We start from the raw sequence: 25,391 nt of genomic DNA on the forward strand, positions 1-25,391 counted from the left end.
CTTCTTTTCTTTGTCCTGAATCTCCCACCTATCCCAGAAATGAAGACACCTCCCACCTTCGGCGTTCTCCCATTGAATCAAAGAATCATAGAGTTGGAAGAGGCCTACAAGGCCATCGAGTCCAACCCCCTGCTCAATGCAGGAATACACCTTGAGATCAGACTTAAAATTCTTTACTTTGTTTGGATTACATTTGCAAATACACTTTCTGGTTTCCTCATGACTTTGAAGTGTTCAGCGGTTTTGTTTTTAATGATACGCTGTAGCTTGGCTCTTAAGGCGATATGATTTAGCAGAGTTGAATGTAGCCAAAGATAAATAAAAAGGAAAATTTTGCCATAAAGCATCTGGAATATATTTATTAATATTAACACTTTTTTTTTTACATCTTTGCTCGTTTTTATAAACATTTTCTAAAATCTACTGGGGGGGGATTAAGATGTCACACTTTGAACTTAATTATGCACCTTATACTGCACATGCATGTATATTTACTGCTGCATGATATGTCCAGTTCTTCTCTAAGGTTTCAAATTAGACAAGGCAGAGGTAGTACTTCGGCTGAAAAAACGACAATTCAGTGTTAAGCCATAGACAGAAGAATGCTGTTAGCATCTGAACGGGTTATTTCTGTTTTGTTAAATTAAAAGAAGAAAGTGGTACCCCCTTAGAATAAAATGCAAAGGACACTACATCGTTTAAAGCTTGCCCGAGAGAGTAGTGGACATAAGAAAACATGAGAAGGGCCAGAAATTAGCCAGGCTCCAAGTTCACTGTCGACACGGTAAGTAACACCACCGAAAGATCTTGATGATCTGCTCCCAGTGCAGTTTGATTCTACAACCCAAATAGCCAAGTTTGCTCTGGATTCTGAACGACGCTGGCTGTAACAATTGTACAAGGTCTTAAAACTTTATGCGATCATCAAATTATGCAAGGTGGGAAGCCCGTCTCCACCCCTGTCCACCAAATTCTTTGTTTCAACCCAGTAATTTAATCATCTACACACCTTCATTTCAAAGCATAAGGACAGAAGTATTTCCCTATCTCTTGCGACTTATATTTACACCCAATAAACAGAGAATCAAAAGTGGCTTCTATACAGCATCTGAGCCATAGACCTCTACTGACATGGCTTCTCAGGTAGGCCTCCGAACTTCCATCAGCTTTCTAGTTAGGAAGAGTCTGTCACAGCTCTCCAACTGTTAGAATAAGACTTAAATGGGAAACATCTATACATTTCCCTGAGCAAAAAGCTTACTGGTCCACAGAAGTTGAATGAGAATCTGGAGGGAGGGAGAGACCATGCAGAGTTTGCACCCAACACACCTTCAGAGGGACTTAGGGTGTCAGGAGATCATTACCCTGTTTGACTCACGCTCCTGAGTTACGAACATGGACTACATCTTCCCTTCCTCCAAGTATGTGTATGTAATTGCACACATGCGCAGAACAAGAAGGTCTATGTGTTGCTGTATACACTTTACCATGTGGCTAGCTCAGGAATGATGTAGTCAGAACACTGGTGGGGAAATCTTCTCTAAAATGCTTCCTGGCCCAAGAAAGGTGTGCATAAAATTCCCATAAACTAGTTCATAACCTTCTCAGTGAAGCATTCTTTTTTTTTTCACAAGGCCCCTGAAAAATAGAGGCTTAAAATGTAAACGGCGGAAGATACAAATCTCACAAAGACCCCTACTATAGTAGAGATAATGTGTGCAGGGACATAAAGAGTCTCGCTTAATTCTGTAGCAACAGAAAAATACAGAAGTCCTGCAAATTTGGGCCCCCGTGCTTAACGACAAGCATAGCACCCTGACATAATAAATGATCCCCTGAGCTGATCAACAACTCCCCTGAGCTGATCAACAGCAGGACAGCCAAGACGATGAAACAGAAATAGCCAGGCTGTAAACAACAGGAAATACAGACCCAGTATCAAGACACCTTAACAGGAATGAAACCTAAGTTGCAGAAGTCCTGCAAGTTCACTCCCAGTTTGCAATGACGAGATCCCAAGTGATGCTCGAGAAGCACTGTAGATTTCTTCTGACTTGATGTCCCTTACCGAGCGGTTCCCAAAACAACTCTGAACGCAACAGGTATCCAAAGGCATCTCAGCTACATCTCTGAGCTTCTGTCAGTTTCCTGATGAGGAAGAGCTTGTCACGGCTCTCCTAAGAAGGTAATAAGGGGAAAAAAATAAAGTACATGGAGTATTGCTTGGCCACAGTAGTATGGGCAATAGTAACCTCAAGATTGGATTACTGGAATGCGCTCTCTGTGGGGCTGCCCATGAAGCTGCTCCGGAAGCTGGAGCTAGTGCAGAATGCTGCAGCTCGGCTGTTGTCTGGAGCTGCCCCTTTCCAGAATGTAACTCCTCTGCTGAGGGAACTGCACTGGCTGCCTATTCACTACCGGGCCCGGTTTAAGGTTCTTGTACTTGTGCACAAAGCCCTAAACAACTTGGGACCAGGATACCTGAGAGAGCGCCTTCTCCCCTACCATCCTACCCTATCACGGAGGGCATACTCCTGTGGACCCATGGCCCGATTGAAATCCACCAGGCCGTTAGTGTGGTGGCCCCTTCTCTGTGGAACTCTCTGCCCCTGGAGGTCAGGCAGGTGCCAACGCTAGGCTGTTTCCGGCGCCTCCTGAAAACAACTCTGTTTCGAGAAGCCTTCCTCAACTATTTTTCTAGTTCCTTTGTTTTTTAAATTGAACAATTTTAATTTGCTTTTTTAAATCTTTTTTTCTTTTACTGTTTATACCTATGTTCACCGCTCTGAAATCTGTGTTAGATAATTGGGTGGTATATAAATATTGTAAATAATAATGATGATGATGATGATGATGATGATGATGATGAACAGTTCTCCTTCAAGATAAAGGGCAAGTCCACCACCATGTAAAATGTGTATAGAGGGCATAATGATCAAACAGCAGCTGCTTCAGAATGTGTACAAACCACTGGCATTTTTGAATCTGTAGGTAGAAACTCTTTTGAATCTGTAGGTAGAAACACCAAGGGCCTTCAAACAAGCTGGCAAAAACCTCTAGGTGACATCCTCCCAGCTAGGGAGTCAGATGAGCAAGAACGGCAAACGGTCGCCTATTTCCTCCCGTAAAAATCCCTGTTGCTGTTCTTCAGCCTGCTAACTCCTTCCCCTGAGCCAGTGCCCTTCTGATGTATTGGACATCACCCCACCCCCAGCCGGCATTATGGGATCTGTAGTACAAAACTTCGGGAGAGCGCTAGGTCGGGAAAGGCTGCCTAAGTGAGTACTGGACCTCCCGTCTGCAGCTTCTGCTCAATTCATTACAACTTGCCCTGCGTGACAAGATTCCAGAAAGGACTGTGAGACGCTTGGTCCATAACCCTCTCATCAAGAGTTAAAAAGAAAGCCTAAACAAACACACTGCAGCATTTTAGCAAAGAAAAGAACAGTAAATGCCAACCCATTCTGTTTTCATATTTAAGGATTCTAAGGGTTATTAAATTTAACATTCTGATATTTTCCCACAGAAAAACGCAAAAGGCCATCAGTTGCAACCCACAAATCTGGCGTTCCAGGTATTTCAGACTGCAGTTCCCATTAGCCCTGGCCAATGGTGCTGGGAGTTGTAGTCCAAAACATCTGGAGGGCACCAGATTGGGGAAAACTGCACTAATCCAACGAATGCCATTCCATTCGTTACCATAAGGCAATAGCTTTTGTTCACATCCCAGTGGATTTTGCACCCAACAGCCCAAGTGCCTTCAACAAGCATCTGGCGAGCAAAAACGTGTTGTGCCTCATCACACGCTTGACCGGTAGGTCAACTGTGCGTTGAAGGAAGTGGGGGTGGGAGGAATGAAGAAACGATGTCACTTGATTTGAACTTACCATAACTAATTGTTCCCGGAGTTGATTAACAACTCGTTTGTGTGCTCCGGCCAAGGCAATGAAATAGAACATAATAAGGCTGTAAAACAAATGGGAAACGTTCTCAATAAGACACTTTAATATGAATGCAAGCCTCAGTCTATAAAACACCATCCAGAAGAGGGAAATATATATATACTAATGAAGAGCTCTGGCAGTTACCAACCATCTCGAGCAATCTAATGTTTAGGGACATCATCTTAACAAGTAACCATCACCATTTATCATTCTTCTTTGCACTTGCGTGGGAAGCTGCCTTATACAAGTCAGCCTGTTTGCCCATCTAGTCCACTGCTGTCTGCTCTTTACTGGCATTGTCTGGTTTTAAAGTGAAATCACACCTTTTTTTTGCCATCGTTGAATTTTGGCGGCACATTCGGCAGGCCCCCCCAGAAGCAGCCCACCAGTGCTTTAGGATCAGTCCCAAGTGCATGTTTGAAAACTGAAAAGTGCCTACGGCCGGAAAATCCGTCAAATTGACTAGCAATATGACAGCGCTTTAAAACCTGGAAGGGTTCTAACGTTTCATGTAGGGCTGCCGGCTTAAAGCTGGATGCTGGTTTCTAGGTTGGGAAGACGGCTCCAGTCTCCAAAGCATAGTGACAGTTCAACCAAAAGCCATAATAATTGGCCTGCACTGTTCTTTGAGCTGCCTAGACCGGGGGGGGGGGGGAGAAGAGGACAAAGGAAGAAAGGAAGGAACTGATCAAGATCCATCTGCATAAGGACATTCACAACAGACTCTTCAAATACTTAAAAGGTTGTCACACAGAGGAGGGCCAGGAGCTCTTCTCGATCCTCCCAGAGTGCAGGACACGGAATAACGGGCTGAAGTTACAGGAAGTCAGATTCCAGCTGGAGATCAGGAAAAACTTCCTGATTGTTAGAGCAGCACAACAGTGGAACCAGTTACCTAGGGAGGTTGTGAGCTCTCCCACGCTAGAGGCATTCAAGAAGCAGCTGGATAGCCATCCGTTGGGGATGCTTCAGAGTGGATTCCTGCATTGAGCGGGGGGTTGGACTCGATGGCCTTTTAGGCCCCTTCCAACTCTACTATTCTATGATTCTATGACACATAGGAAATTAAAATGCGGAAGAAGATTCCAGACTACTGGAAACAAAAACAAAAATGACAACAGCCCAAGCTGTGGAAACCACAGATAATGCTCTTCCTATTTCTACTACAACAGCAATTAGAGGAGACCTGAGCTGGAAGGAGATCTCTCAAGGCATGCGCATAGACTAAAGTCATTCTCTCCAGGGGAGTGGGACTGAGTGCTTCAGCTAGAGCTCTAGAATGTTCTAGAACCAGCTCCATACAGGTGCAGGACCGTATTTTGGTTGCACAGCACAAAGTTCACAACATTGTAGTAATAGGGACAGAGTTCTAGTGGCTTTGTGATTAAAGCTGTTGCCTCCCAACGCGAGGATCTGGTATGATGTTTCTACTGAAGCGACAGGTATCTTCACCTCTTGGAGAAAGGAGACACACCTCCGTGGGAGAGCACACATCCTGCCTGCAGCCGGTCCAAGGTTCAGGCTTTCCCAGTTAAAAGGAGCTAAGGGAGCAGGGCTGGGAAAGAAGCCCACTGCCCCAGGCCTTAGAGGGCGGCTGCCAGCCAGTGTCGACAGTACTGGTCTAGATGGACTCTTGGTCTCTCAGTATAAGGCAGCTTCGTATGTGTATTGGAACAACAAAGAGTCTTACACAATAAACATAAATGGCGTTGGTATGATCATCAACACTACTTTCTGAATGGTCACTGTAAATGATTTGACATAGACCTAAGCTTTAACATAACCATCCTTCCCCAACCTAGTTCCCTCCAGATGTTTCGGACTTCAATTCCCATCAGTTCCTTGCCACCATGGCCAATAGTCACAAAAGTTGAGCACAATTAATCACAGCCTTATATTTCTTGCGTTTCATTTCCCTCTGACCTCACTGCTAACATATTTTCCCCTCTCTATTCCCACGTTTTTGGAAAAGGCCTTATTTTTTGGTGTCAGGTACTTGCAAATATTTGTGTGTGTTTTGGGACCACTTCTATTGGCGTCAGCAACCGGCCAAGACGAACAAAAACACGAAGGAGGCCGAGGGCAGCCACGCCAATGCTCACCAGACGACCATAAAGAAAGGTACGGCAAACGCTTCCGAAGCGACGCCATCCAGGACCTGCCGCAAACTGACTGGGAACTGATGGATTGTATGTTGAATGACGTCCCACGAATGATTAAAATTCATAAAAGGGCCACAGGCTTTAGAAGAGGGAATGCTGTTTAAGATGCGGGTGGGGAAGAGAGAAGACAGAACAAAATAAATAGTTACCAAATGTGTATGCTGACATCTGCTCGCATATCCCCCAGGTGTGTTGGACTACAACTCCCATCATCCCCATCTGAACTGAGGCAGATGGCAATGAAAGGAGAGGTCCTTTTCGGTGTGGATTCCTGCACTGAGCATTGGGTTGGACTCTATGGCCTTAATAGGCCCCTTCCAACTCTACTATTCTATTATTCACTCTCTTTATGGATCTCTGCCCTTGGGGAGAGGCTTGCCTGGCACTTACGCTAATGTATTTTAGGCACCAGACACAAGACCTTTTAAATAAGCAATAGAACCAATTTCTCCCCAGCCTCCTCGCCCCCAAAAGAAATTGTAACGTATGACTTCATGGTCGGCTTCACACCATGGTTTCTCTTCCTGGGTTGTTTGCGGTGGACAACTCAAGAGATAACCCAAAGGGCTTTGTACACTACTACCAAAACGTTAAACGTGGCCTGGTAGTGAATAGGTGGCCATTGCAATTCCCTCAGCGAAGGAGTTGCACGCTGGAAAGGGGCAGCTCCCATTTACAGCCACGCTGCTGCGTTCTGCATCAAATCCAGCTTCCAGAGCACAGAAGCCGATTTTGACAGTCTCAGGGGCGGCATACACAACCCATTACTGGCTCGCTGTAACAGCAAGTAACACACATGAGTAAGTGAATGTGCCCCTGTAATGATGTCAAGGTGGAGTCCATCTTGCATGTACTATTTTACTGCAGTTACGATCAAGAAGCCAGGAAAGACTTAATATGTCCTATTATACAGTGTTTCTCTGGTCACTCTCCTGAGTCTCTTATTATTATTTTAGTTCAGGGCACCAATAAGCCTGTTACTGAGTAAGCGGCCAAATTTTTGAATTTGTCTTTTCTCATTAGACCACTCATGGACGTCTGATCACTATTTTAAACCTACTGATTAGCATTTTTACAGATTTTGTATCCTTTCTTTTTACCATCATGAATTTTTATTAACGTCTGTGTACTGATATGCTGTAACGGTGGTCCGTTGACTGTAAATAAAGATTGATTGATTGAATAAATGAATGAAAACCGCTGCAAGTTCTAAAACTGCGACTTACTGCGTCATGCTGAGTCCCAACGGAATGAAAGCTAAAATGAGGCCAATCAAGAGAACCACCAGGAAGAAAAAGTTGGAGCTGGACGCTCTAAAGGGCCGGGTCGAAGGTTTACAGGTGTGCATCAGACTTATCTGGAGAGAAGAAGAAGAGATCTCAGCTCTGGTGCCACATTTTCGGGGGCTCAAGGGAAGCCAGTGACTTATTTCTGCTTCCTCCATTCACCCTCTATTATCCCTTGGATTAGCCGAGGGATCCCTGACGTGGCTGGCCTCCATGTAGCAGTCCTCGGAAGGATGGCCCGGTATTTCATTGTGAGGGTCACAGCGTCTGGTAAAAACCCCTCGGGGTTAGGACAAGGCTCCCGCCAGTGCCCATTAGCTCAGGCTCGCCAAGCAGCTCCCCGCGCTGAGCACTGCCGCCATTTGGAGCTTGCTCCATCCAGCTGGGTGTGTCGAAGGAGCGGGGGGGGGGGGGAACGTTCAGGTGGAGGAGGCACCAAGGCGGCTGGCAGGGAAATGCTGTCAAGGAATACTTTTGTAAGCCGCCGTCCCTAAGGTCATCTTCAGGGGTCCTTCTCCGCGAGCCCCTGCCAAAGGAAGTGAGGCAGGTGGCTACCAGGAGGAGGGCCTTCTCTGCTGTGGCACCCTGGCTGTGGAATGAGCTCCCTAAGGAGGTTCGCTTGGCACCTACGTTATATGCTTTTAGACGCCAGGTGAAGCCCTTTTTATTCTCCCAGCATTTTAACAGTCTATAAATAAATTTTAATTTGGTGTTTTAAATTTGTAATTTTGCATTGCTGCTGTTTTTATCTGGTTGAGCTTTTATATTGTATTTTATATTATGGTTTTATACTGTTGTTTTATACTTTGAATGATTTTAATTTTTGTGAACCGCCCAGAGAGCTCCGGCTATTGGGCAGTATAGAAATGTAATAAATAAATAAATAAATAAATAAAATAAAATAAAATAAAACTAGTTTTGTGGGAGTGGGGAGCCCACTGCTGCACTCACAATTCAATCCACAACCTTCTTTCAACCCATGGCTGACAGTTAAAAGCCTAAGCACGGAAGTCTAGTTTTTTCCCAGTAGCATCTAGTCACTGATTCCTATTCTAACCTGTCCACCCAACCCTCTGCCCCCACCCAGCCCGCCCCCACCAAACAGCTTTTGTGCAACTCCTCCCAAGATATTTAATTCCACAGGAATTGAAACACACACATCTTGCTTACAGGATAAAAAACCTGGGTTGTTATTATTAAAACTTCAATTACAGACACATCTCAACAACGTAGGGTGTGCAAAGACCAGGTACCTTTTTAATGTAAAAGACGATGAAATACTTTATTGTTGCAATGGCAGGGAGGAGCGGACAATAGAAAGTTCCGATCCAGCAGATGGTTTGCCCATAAACTATTTCCAATACATTGTCGGGGATGGCAAACTCCTGCAGTCCGCACCACCGGCAGGCCTTATATGAACAATGGGTAACCATCAACCTAAGATCAATAAGAAAAACCCCGTATTTTAAAGCCCAACAACAAAACTAAGTGAACTTTTTCATATTAAAAAAAAACTGTTTCATTGGGAGCGAAGTGAGGTGGGGGATGGCCAAAAATTAGAGAGAGACACACCTCCAAGGTGCTGGGGGCAGAAGCTGCCTGAAGACGTGAGGAAGAACAGCACAAGAAAAATATATAGACAGCCCAGGGGGAGGAGGAGAAATATTGGTTACTAATATTGATCTTAGATGTATCTTTTCATTTCTCTGTGGGAGGGGAATGTGCTGGCAAAAGGGACATTTAGGCTCGGGCCTACTCTGAAAAAGAGTGGGCAGGTCTACCTGGGCCTACCCTGAAATTAACCTGATTTCTTGCTATGTGAATGAGCTGCAGTGAGTGCTGTGCTCACAACCACCAGCCCTCCTTTCACACCTGTGAGATTGGAGGCATCCATATCCAGTTTTAAACTAATGCCCACACTCAGGAAACTATTATTTCTTTAAACTGCCATTTCACAACAAGCCAGGATTTGAAACATGGTTTGATCCTGGTTTGTTTTCACTAACCACAGCTCCCCAAGTTCTGGATGTGATGGGGAACGTGTGTTTTGTTTAAAACAGAAAGCACGTGCTTTCAGTCTCAAAATCTGCTTCAACCACAAAGAAAGGGGATGCCCTTAACATTGAATTTTATACTCACTTCCTAGGAAAGTCAATGAAGACTGTAATGGCAAAAATTATGATGAAGTCAAAGATCATTAGCTTATACATTTCCTGGCCAATTCGGGATTCCCAGCACTGAAAGAAGAGACAAGAGGATTATCAGAATAAATGCACCCACTGATGGAAGAAAATTTAGCTAATCACGAAACCAGCACTGCCTCCCACCCCCTGCAAAAACCAAAACCCGAAATCAAAACAGCTAGTGTAGTCTTAATGGTGAATGCATGCTATTCATATTAGGTCATCCAGCTATTTTGGTTCATGTGTGAAATCTACTTACAGGATAGAGCTGATAGTTGTATCCACAGGGCTCGCACTTTTCATTAGCACAGGACGTGATCCGAGTCCACAGCGAGAATAAGAGAACACCAATGTTGGCCAACCGCACAAAGACGCACCTTCCAAAATGGGGAGGGAGGGACACCAATGAACAATCCAATTTGCATACAATAGAAATCTTGCAATACTAGGAGCCGATTGCAGAAGAGGAGGGGACATCTATGAAATTGGTAGCATATGTAAGTTCTGGCCTTCTCATCAAATGTACGTGGACAAGATACCACTGTTCCGCACAATAACTGGTAAAGCATTCATTTCACTCCATGACAGAATCTTTTGAGATCTCCCAATGGCCCCTTCTGCTATGCCTTCCAGTCGTCTCTTCCCTTCCACCCTTTGGCTTTGGAACCACTGCTGGTGAACCGGGGAGCACAGCAAGGATGGCTCTGTCTGGCAAGCCATGAGGACACAGGGTGAGGGGGGCCTTCTTATAGCCCGACCAGCCACAAGGGGCTACCAAACCCAAAAGGACCAGAAAAGACCGGGCAGAGGCTCACTGGTGGGAAAGATGCCATTTTGACATTTTATTAGGGAATCAAAGTATCTACTGAGAAGGGTAGCCATGCACACGCTTACCTCATCAGTGTTAACCGGATTTCGAAGGCTGGTGAATAGTCTTCCAATTTGATGAGAAATGAAAAAATCAAGGGGGCAATAAAGTTGGCCAACGTGATCACCATAGAAGGTAAGTACTGCACTAAAAGGTTGTCCTCAAACCTAGTTTTGTTGTCCTGGAATAAATAAACAAACAAATATGAAAGAGAGTGTGCACATGTTTGTTTGCCTGATCAGCCACCAGGTGACCATGGGCCAGTCACCATCTCTCAGCCTAACCTACTTCTCAGAGTTATTGTGAGAATAAGATGGGGCGGAGGGAGAGACATATGGATTGCCTTGAGCTCCTTAGAGGAAAGGCAGGATCTAAATACGATAAGAGATATGAAGTTTGCCTGCCACTTACGGTGGAAATATTTTCTTGCGAGTAGACAGTGGCTCGATAGATAGAATAAAAGCAAGCTGACAAAACAGCAAGGACCACGCAATTTAAGAAGATCCTCAAGCAATAGATACGTATTTTCTCTTTGGTGGTTCTCTCCGCTATCTTCTGCCTTTGCCTCTCCTCCTCCAAGTCAGTCTGCAAAACAGAAATGGTTTTTTTTTTAAAAAGAAGTTGTATCCCAGCTTTTGATCAATACAATGTAAAGCAATTAACTCATCCTTAGGGGAAGCCCAGGGAGATGCTGGTTGACATTATGTTAAAGGCTCCCTCTGGTGCTATTTTTACAAGGCTTGACCTCTCCCCGCCCCAGGGGAAATAGCACCCTTCTCCCCAGAACTGTGGTCCCAAGAAGCACTGGATATAACTGTCATTATGGGATAGGACTTCTCCTCATGCAGGCCAAATGGAATGCAGTGCCCAGCTCATATCTTGGTGTTCAGAACAGCTAACAGAGACATGGAGGGAACACAATGTTAAAGCCTCTGGCATTCTTGCTGGCACAGTCCTTATGGAGCCTGCGAAATACGTTTCTCTGGGCTGTACAGCATGTTTGCAGATTTGAACCATACCCAACATATTTCTACCCTGACCTTTGTCAAGAAGGAACCCAAAGCACTTACAGCATTCTTAAAAACATCATAATTTAAAAACAACACCTTAGAGCAGAACAGAGCCAATATCTTCAAAAAGACCATAATACAGATTATTAGAAATATCACAATACACCCAGACAGAAGAGTTTTCACTTGGGCCTAAACCCTAACAAAGTCGATGCCTGTCAAATGGATATCAGGAGTTCCAGAGACAGGACACCACCATGAACAAGCCCAGTTTCCGGAAGCCCTTCGCCTCACCTCTTAAGGTGAGGCCTCGAGAGGAGGGCATGTGATGAACACACAGGTTTGTATAGGAACAGGAAGTCCCTCAGATGCCCAGGTGCCAGAATTTCTCCCTACCCAAACCAATATGAGCTCCCAGACACATCATACATCCAAAGAATCAGTAAAGTACTAGAAAGAGAGAAGAACAAACAATAAAAAAGCCCACCAGACAAATGGCTAAATGAACAATACTGCAAAGATCCACAATTATAGCAAAGTCTCTTCAGCATACTTAGCGTAATGGTTAATCCAATTGTGGTTACAAAATTATTATTTTTAAAAATAGTCCATTGAAAGCAAAGACTCAGATTTCAATCACATACTCACTTTCTGGAGACCAAGTATCACTGAACTGAAGGGAACTTTCTTCCGAGTAGACATGTACATTATTGTGCTATAAGGATGCAACCCTAGGCATGCTCACCTGGGAGTAAGTTCCACTGAACACAGTGGGAGTTACTTCTGATTAACATGGGTAGGATTGGACAATAAGAAAAACTTTTTCCCTCCGGCTTGCTTGTTTTGCTGGGATTTCTTCCAACCACTATTCATTTCGATTTTTCTGTCACTTATGTCTAGGAATGTTTATAGTTGTCATGAAGTACAGTTTAACATGCTATTGGGTGGGTGGGGATTATGCATACTCACTTTAAGTTCATAGTGTAAGCTACTGTGCTTCAGCCGTGCAGCATTTACGTCCGTAATACAGAAGTCCCACCCAGCAAATATTTTGTTGCAGTAGCTCTGAAACTGATCTTCATTGCCCACCAAGCTTCGCTTAAACCCTTCGACAGACCTAGTAAAGATATCCCCATGCTTTTAAAGAAACAAAATGCTCTACTAGCAAACTAATAGTTTATTTCTCCAAAGTAATATGACTGACATCTCATCATGCACCTGTTACTTTACTGTAAGACTTCAGATGAGAACAAAGTACTTTTGAACCAGAGGCATCCCACAATCAAGGCAACCCTCTCCTATAATACTAGAACCCAATGGGGTCATCCCATGAAGCTGATTGGTGGGAGATTCAGGACAGATAAAAGGAGGGACTTCTTCACACAGTGCAGAGTTAAACTATGGAATTCACCAGCACAAGATGCAGCGTCAAGATGCAGCGTCACACCAGCACAAGATGGCCTTTTAAAGCCATCCAAATTAAAGCTAATTTGGATGGCTTTAAAAGGGGGTGGGATAAAATCCTGGAGGCTCCTAGTCCTGATGGCTATGTGCTACCTCCGGGATCAGAGGCAGTAAGGCTGTATACACCAGTAGCTGGGGAACTTGGGTAGGAGGGTGCTGCGCACCGTGTCCTGCTTGTGGGTCCCTGGCCAACAGCTGGTCGGCCACTGTGTGAACTGAGTGCTGGACTAGATAGACCCTTGGTCTGATCCAGCATGGCTCTTCTGACGTTCTTAAGTAAATGCAGGATCTTTCTAAGCCACTTCCTTTCATCGCAAGGTGGAAGCCCAAGAACTCATGTCACATAAACACACCCAGCAAAATCCTGGTGATAAAAGGATCTCTTGAACCCAACTGAACACTTTACAGGACTCTATGGCAAGTTTCTCAAGTTATGAACCACCATTTGGCTCTCAAAGAGTGCTACACACCTACCATGTGCCAGATGTGCGGAGTCAAACTCTAATCATCATGTCAACACAAGGCTGGCTAAGTGGTTTTTAAGCTATTCATCTGTTCAGAAAAGTGCTGGTAATAAAAATCTCATAATCACTATGGGTTTATTGTTATTAATCCTATTAGACATTTCGACAGATCTCTTAAAAACATGGAAAGCCCTCCATAGCCCTTATCCACAAAATTACTTTTTATTACGGTTATTTCTATGTTGGCGGTGAGATGACGAAAAGCCAGAAGGACAAAGATGGGCCTTCACAGCTCACACTTCAAGCTAGCTTTACCTTTTGACGATCCACAGGAAGCTTAATGAAAGGTACGCCAGCGTGGTCAGCAGATACGCAAGGGGCACTTGGTATTTCAGGAGGCCAAAACAGACGGTATCCACTGTGTAATCGCCATAAAAGAGACTCGTCATTTCAAGAAAACCCTACAAGAGATTTGTACAAAGGAAGGTCAAGTTACTATATATAGACACACAATTGGTAACAGTCATGCTCTGGAGATTTTGTCAGACACCAACACAGCTGCCTGAAAACCACCAGCTAGAGTCACCCAGTGATGCTGTGGACCAAAAAAAGAAACACACTTCCTCTTCCATGAGAGCACTCTTCAAATACTTAAAAGGTTGTCACACAGAGGAGGGCCAGGATCTCTTCTCGATCCTCCCACAGTGCAGGACACGGAATAACGAGCTCAAGTTACAGGAAGCCAGATTCCGGCTGGACATCAGGAAAAACTTCCTGACTGTTAGAGCAGTACGACAATGGAACCAGTTATCTAGGGAGGTTGTGGGCTCTCCCACACTGGAGGCCTTCAAGAGGCAGCTGGACAAGCATCTGTCAGGGATGCTTTAGGGTGGATTCCTGCATTGAGCAGGGGGTTGGACTCGATGGCCTTGTAGACCCCTTCCAACTCTGTTATTCTATGATTCTATGATTCACCTTTCATCCTCCATCTGCGTTAAGTCAAGGTAAACTGGAGGTGTCCCAAAGGATGCTCCACTATGGAGCATCCTTTGGGACACTTCTAGTTTACCTTGACACAGGATCCAGTGTTAGTACTAGCACCCATGAACACTGGGGCATCGCCTGACCCCTTACTTTGGCCTTAGGTCCACAACTAGGGTCTTTCCTCTATCCTTTATAGTGCAGCTGTGTTGCATAAGGGAAGGAAGCAGAGATATGCTGCCTTGAACTAATGTGAGGGCTGGTTTTTTTTTTTTTAAAAAAAAGCAAGGACTAGAAACTTGAAAAGTTTTATATAAAAAAACAAAAGCAGAGATCCTTGGTATGTTGAATTCTGTACCCAAAAGTAAATGTCACGTGGGTATGGTGCTTATGGCCTTATAAAATACACACAGCCCCAACAATAGATTTTAGAGCTTCTACTGTGAAAAGCTTAGCTTAAAAAATTGATCAATATAGCTTCACTGCTTTCTCCAGAAAGTTGGGAGGGAGACACCCTTCCTCTTAACCAAATCCCTCTCTCTTTTCTTATTTCTAGTGCGCTTCATGGGTCAAAATGGAGAGGTGGGTAAGAAATTAAATTATTATTATTATTATTATTATTATTACATTTAAGAAATGTGTGTTCAATTACTTACTGTGCCAGACAGGAGATCTATAATATAACTGTAGAAGTAAATGAGTCCCCTGGTACCACTGACTACATAAATTGTGCAGACTGGATCTGTAGAAAAAAGATTTAAATAAATAAATCGCTAGACCAGAGGAAGTAAAAAGAACCAAATCCATTGTTCATCAGCTATATGAAGTGGAGCACTAACTTCCACAGGAGACATCCTAATCCTGCTACAGGAAGCAAGTTACTAGGAAAAGTGAGTTACCTGAGCTCTTCAGAGGAACTTTAATATAGCTGCTATTGACAACTCCATGTCTGGAAATAGCAGTGGGAAGGGTAATAAAGCTGAACACAAGGAGGAAATTCACAAAGTTGAGGATCACTAGGAATCGTAGGAAGGAGAAGTAAGACTGGATCCCAGTGCCAAATTTCCCTAAGAACAAAAAACAAGGTGAGGGAAGATTTCATGTATAAACAAGACACATTAAAACCCTCAATGTAAAATAACATGATGGCTAAATTCACCAATCTTGCACATTGTTTTAATTGGTTTTTACTGCTTTTAAATTCTATACTGGTTTTAGCTTAATAGTTAAAATTTGTTTTTAGCTGTGTATATTTATTGTTTTAGATTGTTTGTATAATTTTATCTTGTATGCCACCCTGAGATCCCAGCGATATATAAATTAAATTAAATTAAATAACTTAAGGTGCTGCTTTGGAAAATTGGCTTGGAAAGCAGGGTGTAAATAATGTAAAATAAATAAATAACATTCAGTGGCAGCACCCTGCTTTTGGGATGCCTCCCACAGAAAGGTACTTTTATCCTTTAAGTACTGAATAATAGCTATTTTATTCCTCAGGGTTTTCGTTAAATGATGGAGCTTTTATCATTATTGTTGCTGATTTCTCTAATGTTGTTTGGGTTGTGATGTTATTGTTTATTGGATTTTTAAAGATGTTCTGTAAATGTTTTCAATACACTGTGTTTAAGCCCTTACAAAGAAAGACAGGATGGAAATATTTTAAAATAAATATATACATTATGAAAAAAGAGGCCGAGAGAGAAGAATCATCATACTTTCTCCTAATAATTATCTGAAATCTGCTTCCTTTCAATTGCCACTCATTGGTTTCAGTCGTGCCCTCTGGAGTGACAGGGAGCAAGCCTGCTCCTTTTCTTTGTTACTGCTCTTCAGATATTTGAAGGCAGGTATCATGTCTCCCCATAATTTTCTCTCCTCTAGCATGTAACTCTTCTGCTGTGGGAACTGCACTTGCTGCCTATTCGCTACCGGGCCAGATTTAAGGTTCTTGTACTTGTGTACAAAGCCCTAAACAACTTGGGACCAGGATACCTGAGAGTGCGCCTTCTCCCCTACCAACCTGAGGTCATCCGAGGGCATGCTCCTGGTGGTTCCACATAGACCCATCCTCCGATTGGAGTCCACCAGGAGAAGAGCCTTCAGCGTGGTGGCCCCCCTCCTGATGAATTCCCTGCCTCTGGAGGTCTGGCAAGCGCCAACTTTGTATTCCTTTCAGCGCCTCCTGAAAACATCATTATTCCAGGAAGCCTTTCTTTCATGACCAGCCACCGTTTACTGTACATTTTGCTTCTTTTAAAATCTATTTTAAAGTGTTTAAGTCTGTTTTTATTTTATTTTATCTTGTACACGGCTCTGAAATTTTCAATGGGGAGTGTTATATAAATATTATAAATAAATAAACAAACATATCCAATTAAACATAATCTTATCATGCTTCTGATCCAGCATCAAAGTGGGTACCTGGCAAGTACTCCTGCAGATATCTATTAGACATTCAAAAATTGTGTTCCTAGTCCACATACATCTGCAGTACCAGCAATGTGTGGGACAGGATAAAATAAAAAGGATCATACCTTCAATGCTGTGAATGTCATGTCTCCAAAGCTGCAGATATGATGACAGTTCTTTGGTATCCTGTACAAGTTTCCTCATTGATTTACTGCTTGTCTGCTTCCATTGATTCCAACCTGACAGGTATTTTATGTTGGCCTGTTGAATCTCCCTAGTGAGATAAAATAAGCGAAAAATGGCAAGAGCATCCAGGGGGCCACTTTGGAATAATACAAATAAATAAATACAGTGACTGCTTCCAGTGCTTTCAAATAAGGCTGTGCTTGTTCCATGCTCCCTCCAGCATGGGACACAGCTTGGAACCAGGAACTAAGCATAGAATTTGGCAAAGCCAAACTTTTGTTTTCCTGAAAGACCCTTTCTAAGTAGAACTCCAAGCTTGAAGCAATTCAGCATTACAATCTGTAGATTAAGGTTTTTCAAGCAGAACCTGCAAAACTGCATTGCAGTGCATCCTCCCCACCAACAGGAGTGCTCCTTTTCAGAGTTCTAGATAGTCAGCTATCCCCCGCCCCCTCCAGGACACTACTGAAAGGGGCACAAGCAACCCAAAACATTCTTCCCAGTTTTTCAGGGTTTTTTTCTGATACCCTATGTTCTGTCGTTATTGAGCATGCCCAGTCCACAATGAGCTGTTGGGAGGGGGGATTGTTCCCCAGGGGTGCTTTTAACTACATACATATATAACTTCTCTAAACCAAGGGTTTCTTGAGAACACTGATATATCCTTCTTGCGCTCACCACCTGAATTTGTGGTTAGAGGATATGATGCATTTTTTAAGAGCCTTCACTTGTTCATGAGGACGCAGGCGTGCATGTTTCCTCTTCCTTCCTGCCTCCTTTCATGCATTCTGATTCCTCTCTCATCTCTTAGTTTGAGCAAATCAGTTTGTTGTGAATTCTGAATCAGGCAAATTATGGTTACCAGACCATAGCTTTCCTCCAAAACAGAACTGGAATCCCAGTTCAAACTGTAGTTTTCATTTGATTTGGACCAAATTAAGAAACTTAAATACTCAATACATCTCTGAAGCTCTCTGGTGTGTGTCTCAGAATGTTTGAATACTCAAGGTTTTCAGAAGTCTTGGTTGCCTTATATCCCCCTCCCCACCCCCCTCAATTAACTGAAGATAGCCATTTATCATCCCCTTCTAAGCAGAGATTAACTTAAATGGATAGTTAACAACGTTCACTCAGAGATACCACCAGCCTGCTTTGTTCTTTGACGTAATCAAAAGATGTGTCATTACCGCAACTGGTGTCAGCAAGTTCCAGAGATCAATTTAGTGTTACACAAAATGAAACAAAATAATAAAAAAGCCACACAGTCTTTCGTGTTTTTTTTCAAATCAGGCAGAATAGCTAGTAAACCACATCTGTGGTGTAAATATGTACAGACACCTGCTACATTCACTGGTGGGGGAGCACTACGCCTTGTATAGATCTGTCAGACAATACTTCATCAGGTGCCACTGTAGCAAGTGATTGAGAAGTTGCACCTGTAGAATTTCTGCCTCAATGATCCCTCCGCCCCCACTCAAAGTCACACTGAAAGAACAAGGCCAAGCGTGGGTGCATGGAGCATAATTTGTAAGCAAACCTAATATACAAAGTCTTTAGACTTATATGAAGTAGAAATTAAAGTGTGTCCCTTAACTTAAAATTTCCATGTCTTTTGGAAGTGGCTTAGTTCTCATATTAAACCTTTTGATCATTTATTTCAAATTAGGGAACTACCTTTTCATTTAAGGTGATGCTTTATTTATTTGACTTTAACCTAGCTTTCTTTAACATGTAACAATTCATTCGCTGAGCTGGGAGGGGTGTTTGAATTGACCACCATTTGGAAATGGATTCAGAAATAAAGAAAAACGATTTGTAAATGCAAGGTTATTTTTTTAACTACAAATGGACCCCAGGACTACAACTTGATATAGAGTTTTCATTCAAACCTTAATTGCCTCTTCTCTGCAATAGTTAACGCATATTCTCTCAGTGGTTGCGCAGAGCCTGGACTTCTTGATCCAACCCCTTCCAAGAGATTTCTGGTCTCTCCAGAAACAGAACGTGCTAAGCTATGGTAGTCCCTTGATGCTCTATCTGATGTTCTGCTCCTCAACATAGACTGGTAACTGGGTAATTCTTGTAGGAAGGCAACAGTTGGTGATGCATTATGTGAGTCAAGAAGAAAAACATCTGTAAAAAATGAACCATAATAACATCAATGTTACCAAATCAGCTCAACAATTCAAAGGCTTGTGGGCTTCTCAGACACATTTAGCTGGTCACTGTGGGAAGCAGCTCTGGTTTGCCCAGAGAACATAGCAGGAAGGTGGGGGTGGGATGGGGGGGGCAGGAGCAATCTTTGCTTTATGGGCAATGACAGCTCTGAAGTTCCACTTTCCAAAGCCCTGAAGTTACTATCCTGCCTCAAGCCTCATTCTCAGCCTCAATCCCCCTGCTGTAAAATGGGAACACCATCAGTGACTAAAAAAAGACTATGAAAGTTAACCAAAAATGTTCCCTATAGAATAAATGAAAGTCTTGTTTGTTTATTTATTTAAAAGATTTCTATACTGCCCTTCAATTAAAAATTAGTTTACAATAACTAATAAAAATAGAAGGCACTGCTAAAAACAATCACAGCAGGAATTTTGATCTTATAAAATCAAACAGTTCACTATTGCAATAAAGTGAGCTCAAGTCTGAAAAAGCATATGCCACAATAAATAAAAGTTTATACAGTTAGCTTTTAAGGGTACCACAAGACTTATTTGCAGTGGCAAACAGCAGGCACCCATTATTTTGCTGACAAATGTTAAAACCTCAGAGCGTAAATCCAGCCAAACTGGATTCCAGTGGGAGAGTTGCAGGGCAAACTTAAAACAGAATTACTACTCGGGAGTCTAATCAGTCTGTTTAGGATCACGGCCTTTATAGCAGGTCCCATTGAACTCAGTGGGGCTTACTTTTGAGTAAATGTCAGGGGAAGTAGTACACAGTAAATACACCCCCAACACCACTGAAATCAGTGGACCTCGAAAGAACTTCACACCAGCCTTCTCCAACCTGGTGCCCTCCAGATGTTTTGGGCTACAACCCCCTAACCACTGGCCATGGTGGCTGGGGCTGATGGGAGTTGCAGTCAAAAACATCTGGAGGGCGCCAAGTTGGGGAAAGCTGCTCCAGGATAATTTTGTGAGCCTTTATAAGCTGCAACCCTATACAACACTTACCTGGGAGCAAGCCCCATTGAACACAGTGGGGCTTACCTCCGAGGAGACTTCCAAGAAGAGTTAGCAGACAATAAATCTCTCTTTTCCCCCCCATGTCTCAGCCACTCCCCACCCCCCACCCGCCTTTGAAGTCAATGGGGCTAGAAAAAGTTTCAGACTCCGGCTGGGCCAGATCCTTTGCCGCTTCCTGAACCTAGCAAGGCAACCCTAGACATGTCTCCTCGGAAGCAAGGCCCGCTGAGGTCAATGGCGCTTACTCCCAGGTAAAGGAGGCGCGCTCCTCCGTCCGGGGCCTCCCACGGCTCCCATTGCCCCCCACATGCCGCCACCTACCATTACTACCCCCGCCGGGGCTGTCCAGCGCGTGGGCCACCCGCAGCTCGTCCATGGTCGCCGGCGAAGGGAGCAGCCCCGCGGGCCCCACCGGCTGCCCGTCGTCTCACCTTCCTCGGCGGAGGAGGAGCCGTCTAGGCCCGGCCCTGAGCTGGCTTCCGGCCCTCTCAGGGAGCCAATAGAAGCCGGCGGGGCGGCCTCGGCGCCTCAACTAGGCCGGATACGGCGAGGCTGAGGCGGCTGGAGGGCCCTGCGGACCTGCCCTTCGCTCCCTCCTCTGGGGAGAGACACAAGCTGAGTTCAGACGACGCGCTAATCAACGGTTGTTTGCTATTCTGGTCCTAATTAAAAAAAAAACCCAGTTGAATATCGTGTCGTCCGAACTCAGCCACAGCCCCCTCACACACACATATAGGGTGACCCTATGAAAAGGAGCACAGGGCTCCTGTATCTTGAAAAGGGAATTTCAGCAGGTGCCATTTGTCTATATGGAGAACCTGGTGAAATTCCCTCTTCATCACCACAGTTAAAGGTGCAGGTGCCCTGCCCTCTTTTCAATATGGTCACTCTAGTATAGGGTGACCCTATGAAAAGGAGGACAGGGCTCCTGTATCTTTAACAGTTGTATCGAAAAGGGAATTTCAGCAGGTGTTATTTGTGTATATGGAAAACCTGGTGAAATTTCCTCTTCATCACCACAGTTAAAGCTGCAGGTGCCCTGCCCTCTTTTCAATCTGGTCACAGTATAGCTGCAGTATAGCTCCTGCAACTTTAACTGTGGTGATGAAGAGGAAATTTCACCAGGTGTGACATGCATACAAATAACACCTGCTAAGATTCCCTTTTCTATGTAACTGTTAAAGATACAGGAGCCCTGTCCTCCTTTTCATATGGTCACCCTACTCTAGTATAGCTCCTGCACCTTTAACTGTTGCGACGAAGAGGGAATCTCACCAGGTTCTCCATGTATACAAATGGCACCTGCTGAAATTCCCTTTTTTATGCAACTGTTAAAGATACAGGAGCTTGTCCTCCTTTTCATATGGTCACCCTACACACACACCTCACACGCCCATGGAGGTGATTCATTTTTATTCGTAAGAAATCAAGTTGTGATTCACAAAGGAAATGTCTCCCCACCGGGGCTGGTCAGGCAGGAAGCTTTCACGGGGTAAAGCGCTTGAGGGCTTTTTTCTCCCACTCCCTCACACACCTTTTTTATGATTACCTGAGGCCTCACCTTGTTGGGCGGGAGAGTAGACAGCGGTTGTGGGTAAGTTTTAGTCTAGGGTGAGCATATGAAAAGGAAGGCAGGGCTCCTGTATCTTTAACAGGTGAATAGAAAAGGGAATTTCAGCAGGTGCCATTTGTATGCATGCAGCACCTGGTGAAATTCCCTCTTCATCACAACAGTTAAAGTTGCAGGAGCCCTGCCCTATGTTGTATCTGGTCACTCTAGTATAGGTCCTGCAGCTTTCACTGTTGTGATGAAGAGGGAATTTCACCAGGTGCTGTATGCATACAAATGGCACCTGCTGAAATTCCCCTTTCAGTACAACTGTTAAAAAGAAAGCGCTTACTTTATTTTTAACCAAAAACGAACCTGGTGAAATTTCCTCTTTATCACAACAGTTAAAGCTGCAGGTGCCCTGCCCTCTTTTAAATCTGGTCGCTCTAGTATAGCTCCAGCACCTTTAACTTGTGATGAAGAGGCCCTGCCTTCCTTTTCATATGGTCATAAGGTATTCCCTCTTCATCACAACAGTTGAAGCTGCAGGAGTATAGGTAGCATGACCAGATACAAAAGGGGGCAGGGCTCCTGCAGCTTTAACTGTTGTGATGAAGAGGGAATTTCAGCAGGTGCTGCATGCATGCAAATGACACCTGCTGAAATTCCCTTCTTTATACAACTGTTAAATATACAGGAGACCTGCCCTCCTTTTCATATGGTCACCCTTTATAGTCACCCTAGTTTTACTCCGCCTTTCAATTTAGAGAATTTTATTTTACCTCATGTTCCCACGTGGGTTATTCTGAAAGGAATGCTCAAGTGTATCTTTACCACTTTTCATGCTACAAAACTATTCTTTCCACAAAATGCTGTGCAGTTCTTGCATTGTATAACCTTAGCCATAAGCCCTTCAAAGTGGAAATTATTATTAATGTTCATCTGCACCTTTCAGTTCAGAGAATTTTTGTTATTAACAACAATAATTATGTCTGCACATTTATTATTCATAATTGTGTAGTTAAACAGAGTTTATAGGATAATGCTCGCTGCATATGATCTTAAAGAGGGGAGAGACTTTATGCACATTGTATACAGGGCCGGTGCCAGACTATTTTGTGCCCTAGGCAGGTGAGCTGCTTCCACCCGCCCACCCATCCCGGTGTACTTGGGCGTAGAGCACCATCTCGCCCGCCCAGCCGAAGCGAAGCCAGGACACTGGCGTGGGGTGGGCGGCTTCTGGGAGAGCGACTTCTGGGCGCGCCGTTCCGAAGCCACCCCCACCCCCCAGCGTTTTGGCTTTGCTTCAGCTGGGCGCCCACCCAGCTGAAGCAAAGCCAGGACGCTGGGGTGGGGGGGCCAGCGGGCGGGCAGCTTCGGAACAGCACTCCCGGCCAGAAGCCGCTCTGGAAGAGCGACTTCCGGGCGTGCCGTTCCGAAGCCGCCCACCCACCCCAGCATCCAGGCTTCGTTTCGGACAAAGCGAAGCCAGGACACTGGGGCGGACGGGCTCCTTCGGAACAGCACGCCCGGAAGCCGCCCTCTCAGAGCTGCTGTGGGAGTGCAGCTTTCGGCGCCCCCCTTACCTTGGCGCTCTAGACGGCTGCCTGAGTGGCCTCTATGGTAGCACCGGCCCTGATTGTATACTGCAACAGCAACAAATGAGAGGGATAGATATGCAAAAGAAAAGACATTTTGTGGCAAGATGTTTGTTCATTTATGTATTTATTAAAAGAATTTTCATGCCACTCAGCCAAAAAGGTTCTCAGAGTGGCTTATATGCAATCAGTAAAACGAGACAGTTCCTGCTCACAGGTTTATAATCTAACAAGGTACACGACACACAAGGAAAAAGGGATGGAAGGGAAAAAGGAAAAAGTAAGCAGTCTTTCAACAGGGCTTGTAGAATGGTCCTGATTCCTCTGATTGTATTTGCTGACTTTGTTTGTTTATTGGTTCATCTGATAGACAGGGGTAAGAGGAGCAAACTATTTGCTTTTAAATCTTTATGATAGTGACAAAAAATAAACACAAACATGAAAGCCTTTGTATTTGGGCTGATCTGCCTAACCCCCCTCCCCTTGTGCTGTCTTAATTACTGCAGTAAGGATTTGGTATGGATTGTTTTAGACTGAACATGTTATGCATCTATTATTAGGAAAGGCCTTAGTTTCTCTAGGAACTGACTGTACAACCATTATGTGTCCCCTGCAGCAAGCAATTCTGATAACTGACACACTGTGACTAATGCAATAAATGCTTTAGTTAACAAATCACACAGGGATGAGAATATACACTTGGCTTCTGCTTCACCTGTGGTTTTCTATGTCAGCAGAACTCAGCTATTTTCAAAATTCCCTTGGAAATAGCATGTTGGTTCAGTCCTGAAATTGATGAGGTTCAGAAGGATTGTCAAGATACTATCTGGTAGGGTGACCATATGAAAAGGAGGACAGGCCTCCTGTATCTTTAACAGTTGTATTGAAAAGGAAATTTTAGCAGGTGTCATTTATTTATTTATTTATTTATTTATTACATTTCTATACCGCCCAATAGCTGGAACTCTCTGGGCGGTTCATAAAAATATATGGGGAACCTGGTGAAATTTCCTCTTCATCACAACACTTAAAGCTGCAGGTGCCCTGCCCGCTTTTAAATCCGGTCACTCTAGTATAGCTCCTGCACCTTTTTCTTGTGATGAAGAGAGAATTTCACTAGATTCTCCATATATACAAAGGACACCTGCTGAAATTCCCTTTTTTATGCAACTGTTAAAGATACAGGAGCCCTGTCCTCCTTTTCATATGGTCACCCTACTACCCGGAGAGGCTGCCTGAGCAATCCTCCACAAGAGATTACTATATGGTGTTATTATTTAGTACATTTACTACTTCTCCAAAGAGGTCAAGGGAGGTGGGGTATATGGTTTCCTCACCTCCATTTTATCCTTACAACAATCTTGTGAGGTAGGCCGTGCTGTGAGATAGTCAGTGGCTGGCCCAAGATCACGGAGGACACAGTCCTATGAAGCTTTAGACAGGAAAAAAGTACTACAGCTCCCAGCATGCCCCAGCCAACTTTATGGCTAGGTGAAAATTTCAACCTAGTCCAATATTCTTAACTCAGGCTGGTTGGCTAAAGATGATGGGAGTTGTAATCCAACCCATCTGGATGGGGCTGGGCTGGCTACTTCAGCCACTACACCATGATGGCAGAGGTGGTTCCCTTTATCTTTGATCAATTTTGTATTTTATTTTGTAGGGGTTGTTTTATCAAATTGGTTGCTAGCCATCTTGAAGATCAAAAGTAATAGAAAAATGGGATACAAATCTTTTAAATACATCCATTATTTATCTTTTAAATACATGCATTATTTTTGAGAACCATTTGTGTCTCATCATTTTCTCCAGTTACAACTTTCAGTGCCATCCCAGCTTTGCAGAGAAGGCCATTGTTCAGTGTGATGTTTTTCATGCAGACGGTCCCAGGTTTGATCCCTGGCTTCTCCAGGATGGCAAGGAAAGAATCCTGTCTGAAAACTAGAGAGCTGCTGCCAGTCAGTGTCAACAATACTGGGCTAGATGGACCAAATGAACTGCCTCCGTATAAGGCAGCTTCCTGTGTACCTATGTCTCTGTAGTTTGGGTTATTTTAGAGCAGGAAACAGCTTCTCCTTCATACGGCTGAGTTTGAGTTCATC

General features: G+C 44.0%; 1 protein-coding gene across 1 annotated transcript; it reads right to left on the reverse strand.

Moving 5' to 3' along the window:
• Positions 1–1,250: 1,250 nt before the first annotated feature.
• Positions 1,251–20,530, reverse strand: TMC7 (transmembrane channel like 7). The gene is made up of 16 exons (XM_063143177.1): positions 20,464–20,530; positions 18,847–19,090; positions 16,897–17,045; positions 15,262–15,429; positions 15,019–15,104; positions 13,697–13,842; positions 12,423–12,570; positions 10,855–11,028; positions 10,470–10,624; positions 9,835–9,952; positions 9,532–9,629; positions 8,646–8,829; positions 7,333–7,463; positions 6,047–6,202; positions 3,888–3,966; positions 1,251–2,177 (listed from the first exon to the last, which is right to left on the reverse strand). The coding sequence occupies exons 1-16, from the start codon at positions 20,516–20,518 to the stop codon at positions 2,118–2,120; spliced, it is 2,151 nt and encodes a 716-aa protein (XP_062999247.1). The 5' UTR covers positions 20,519–20,530; the 3' UTR covers positions 1,251–2,117.
• Between the last annotated feature and the right edge of the window lie 4,861 nt (positions 20,531–25,391).

The sequence above is a fragment of the Elgaria multicarinata genome, chromosome 17 (genome assembly GCF_023053635.1).
Source record: "Elgaria multicarinata webbii isolate HBS135686 ecotype San Diego chromosome 17, rElgMul1.1.pri, whole genome shotgun sequence".
NCBI classification, from domain to species: Eukaryota; Metazoa; Chordata; class Lepidosauria; order Squamata; family Anguidae; genus Elgaria; species Elgaria multicarinata.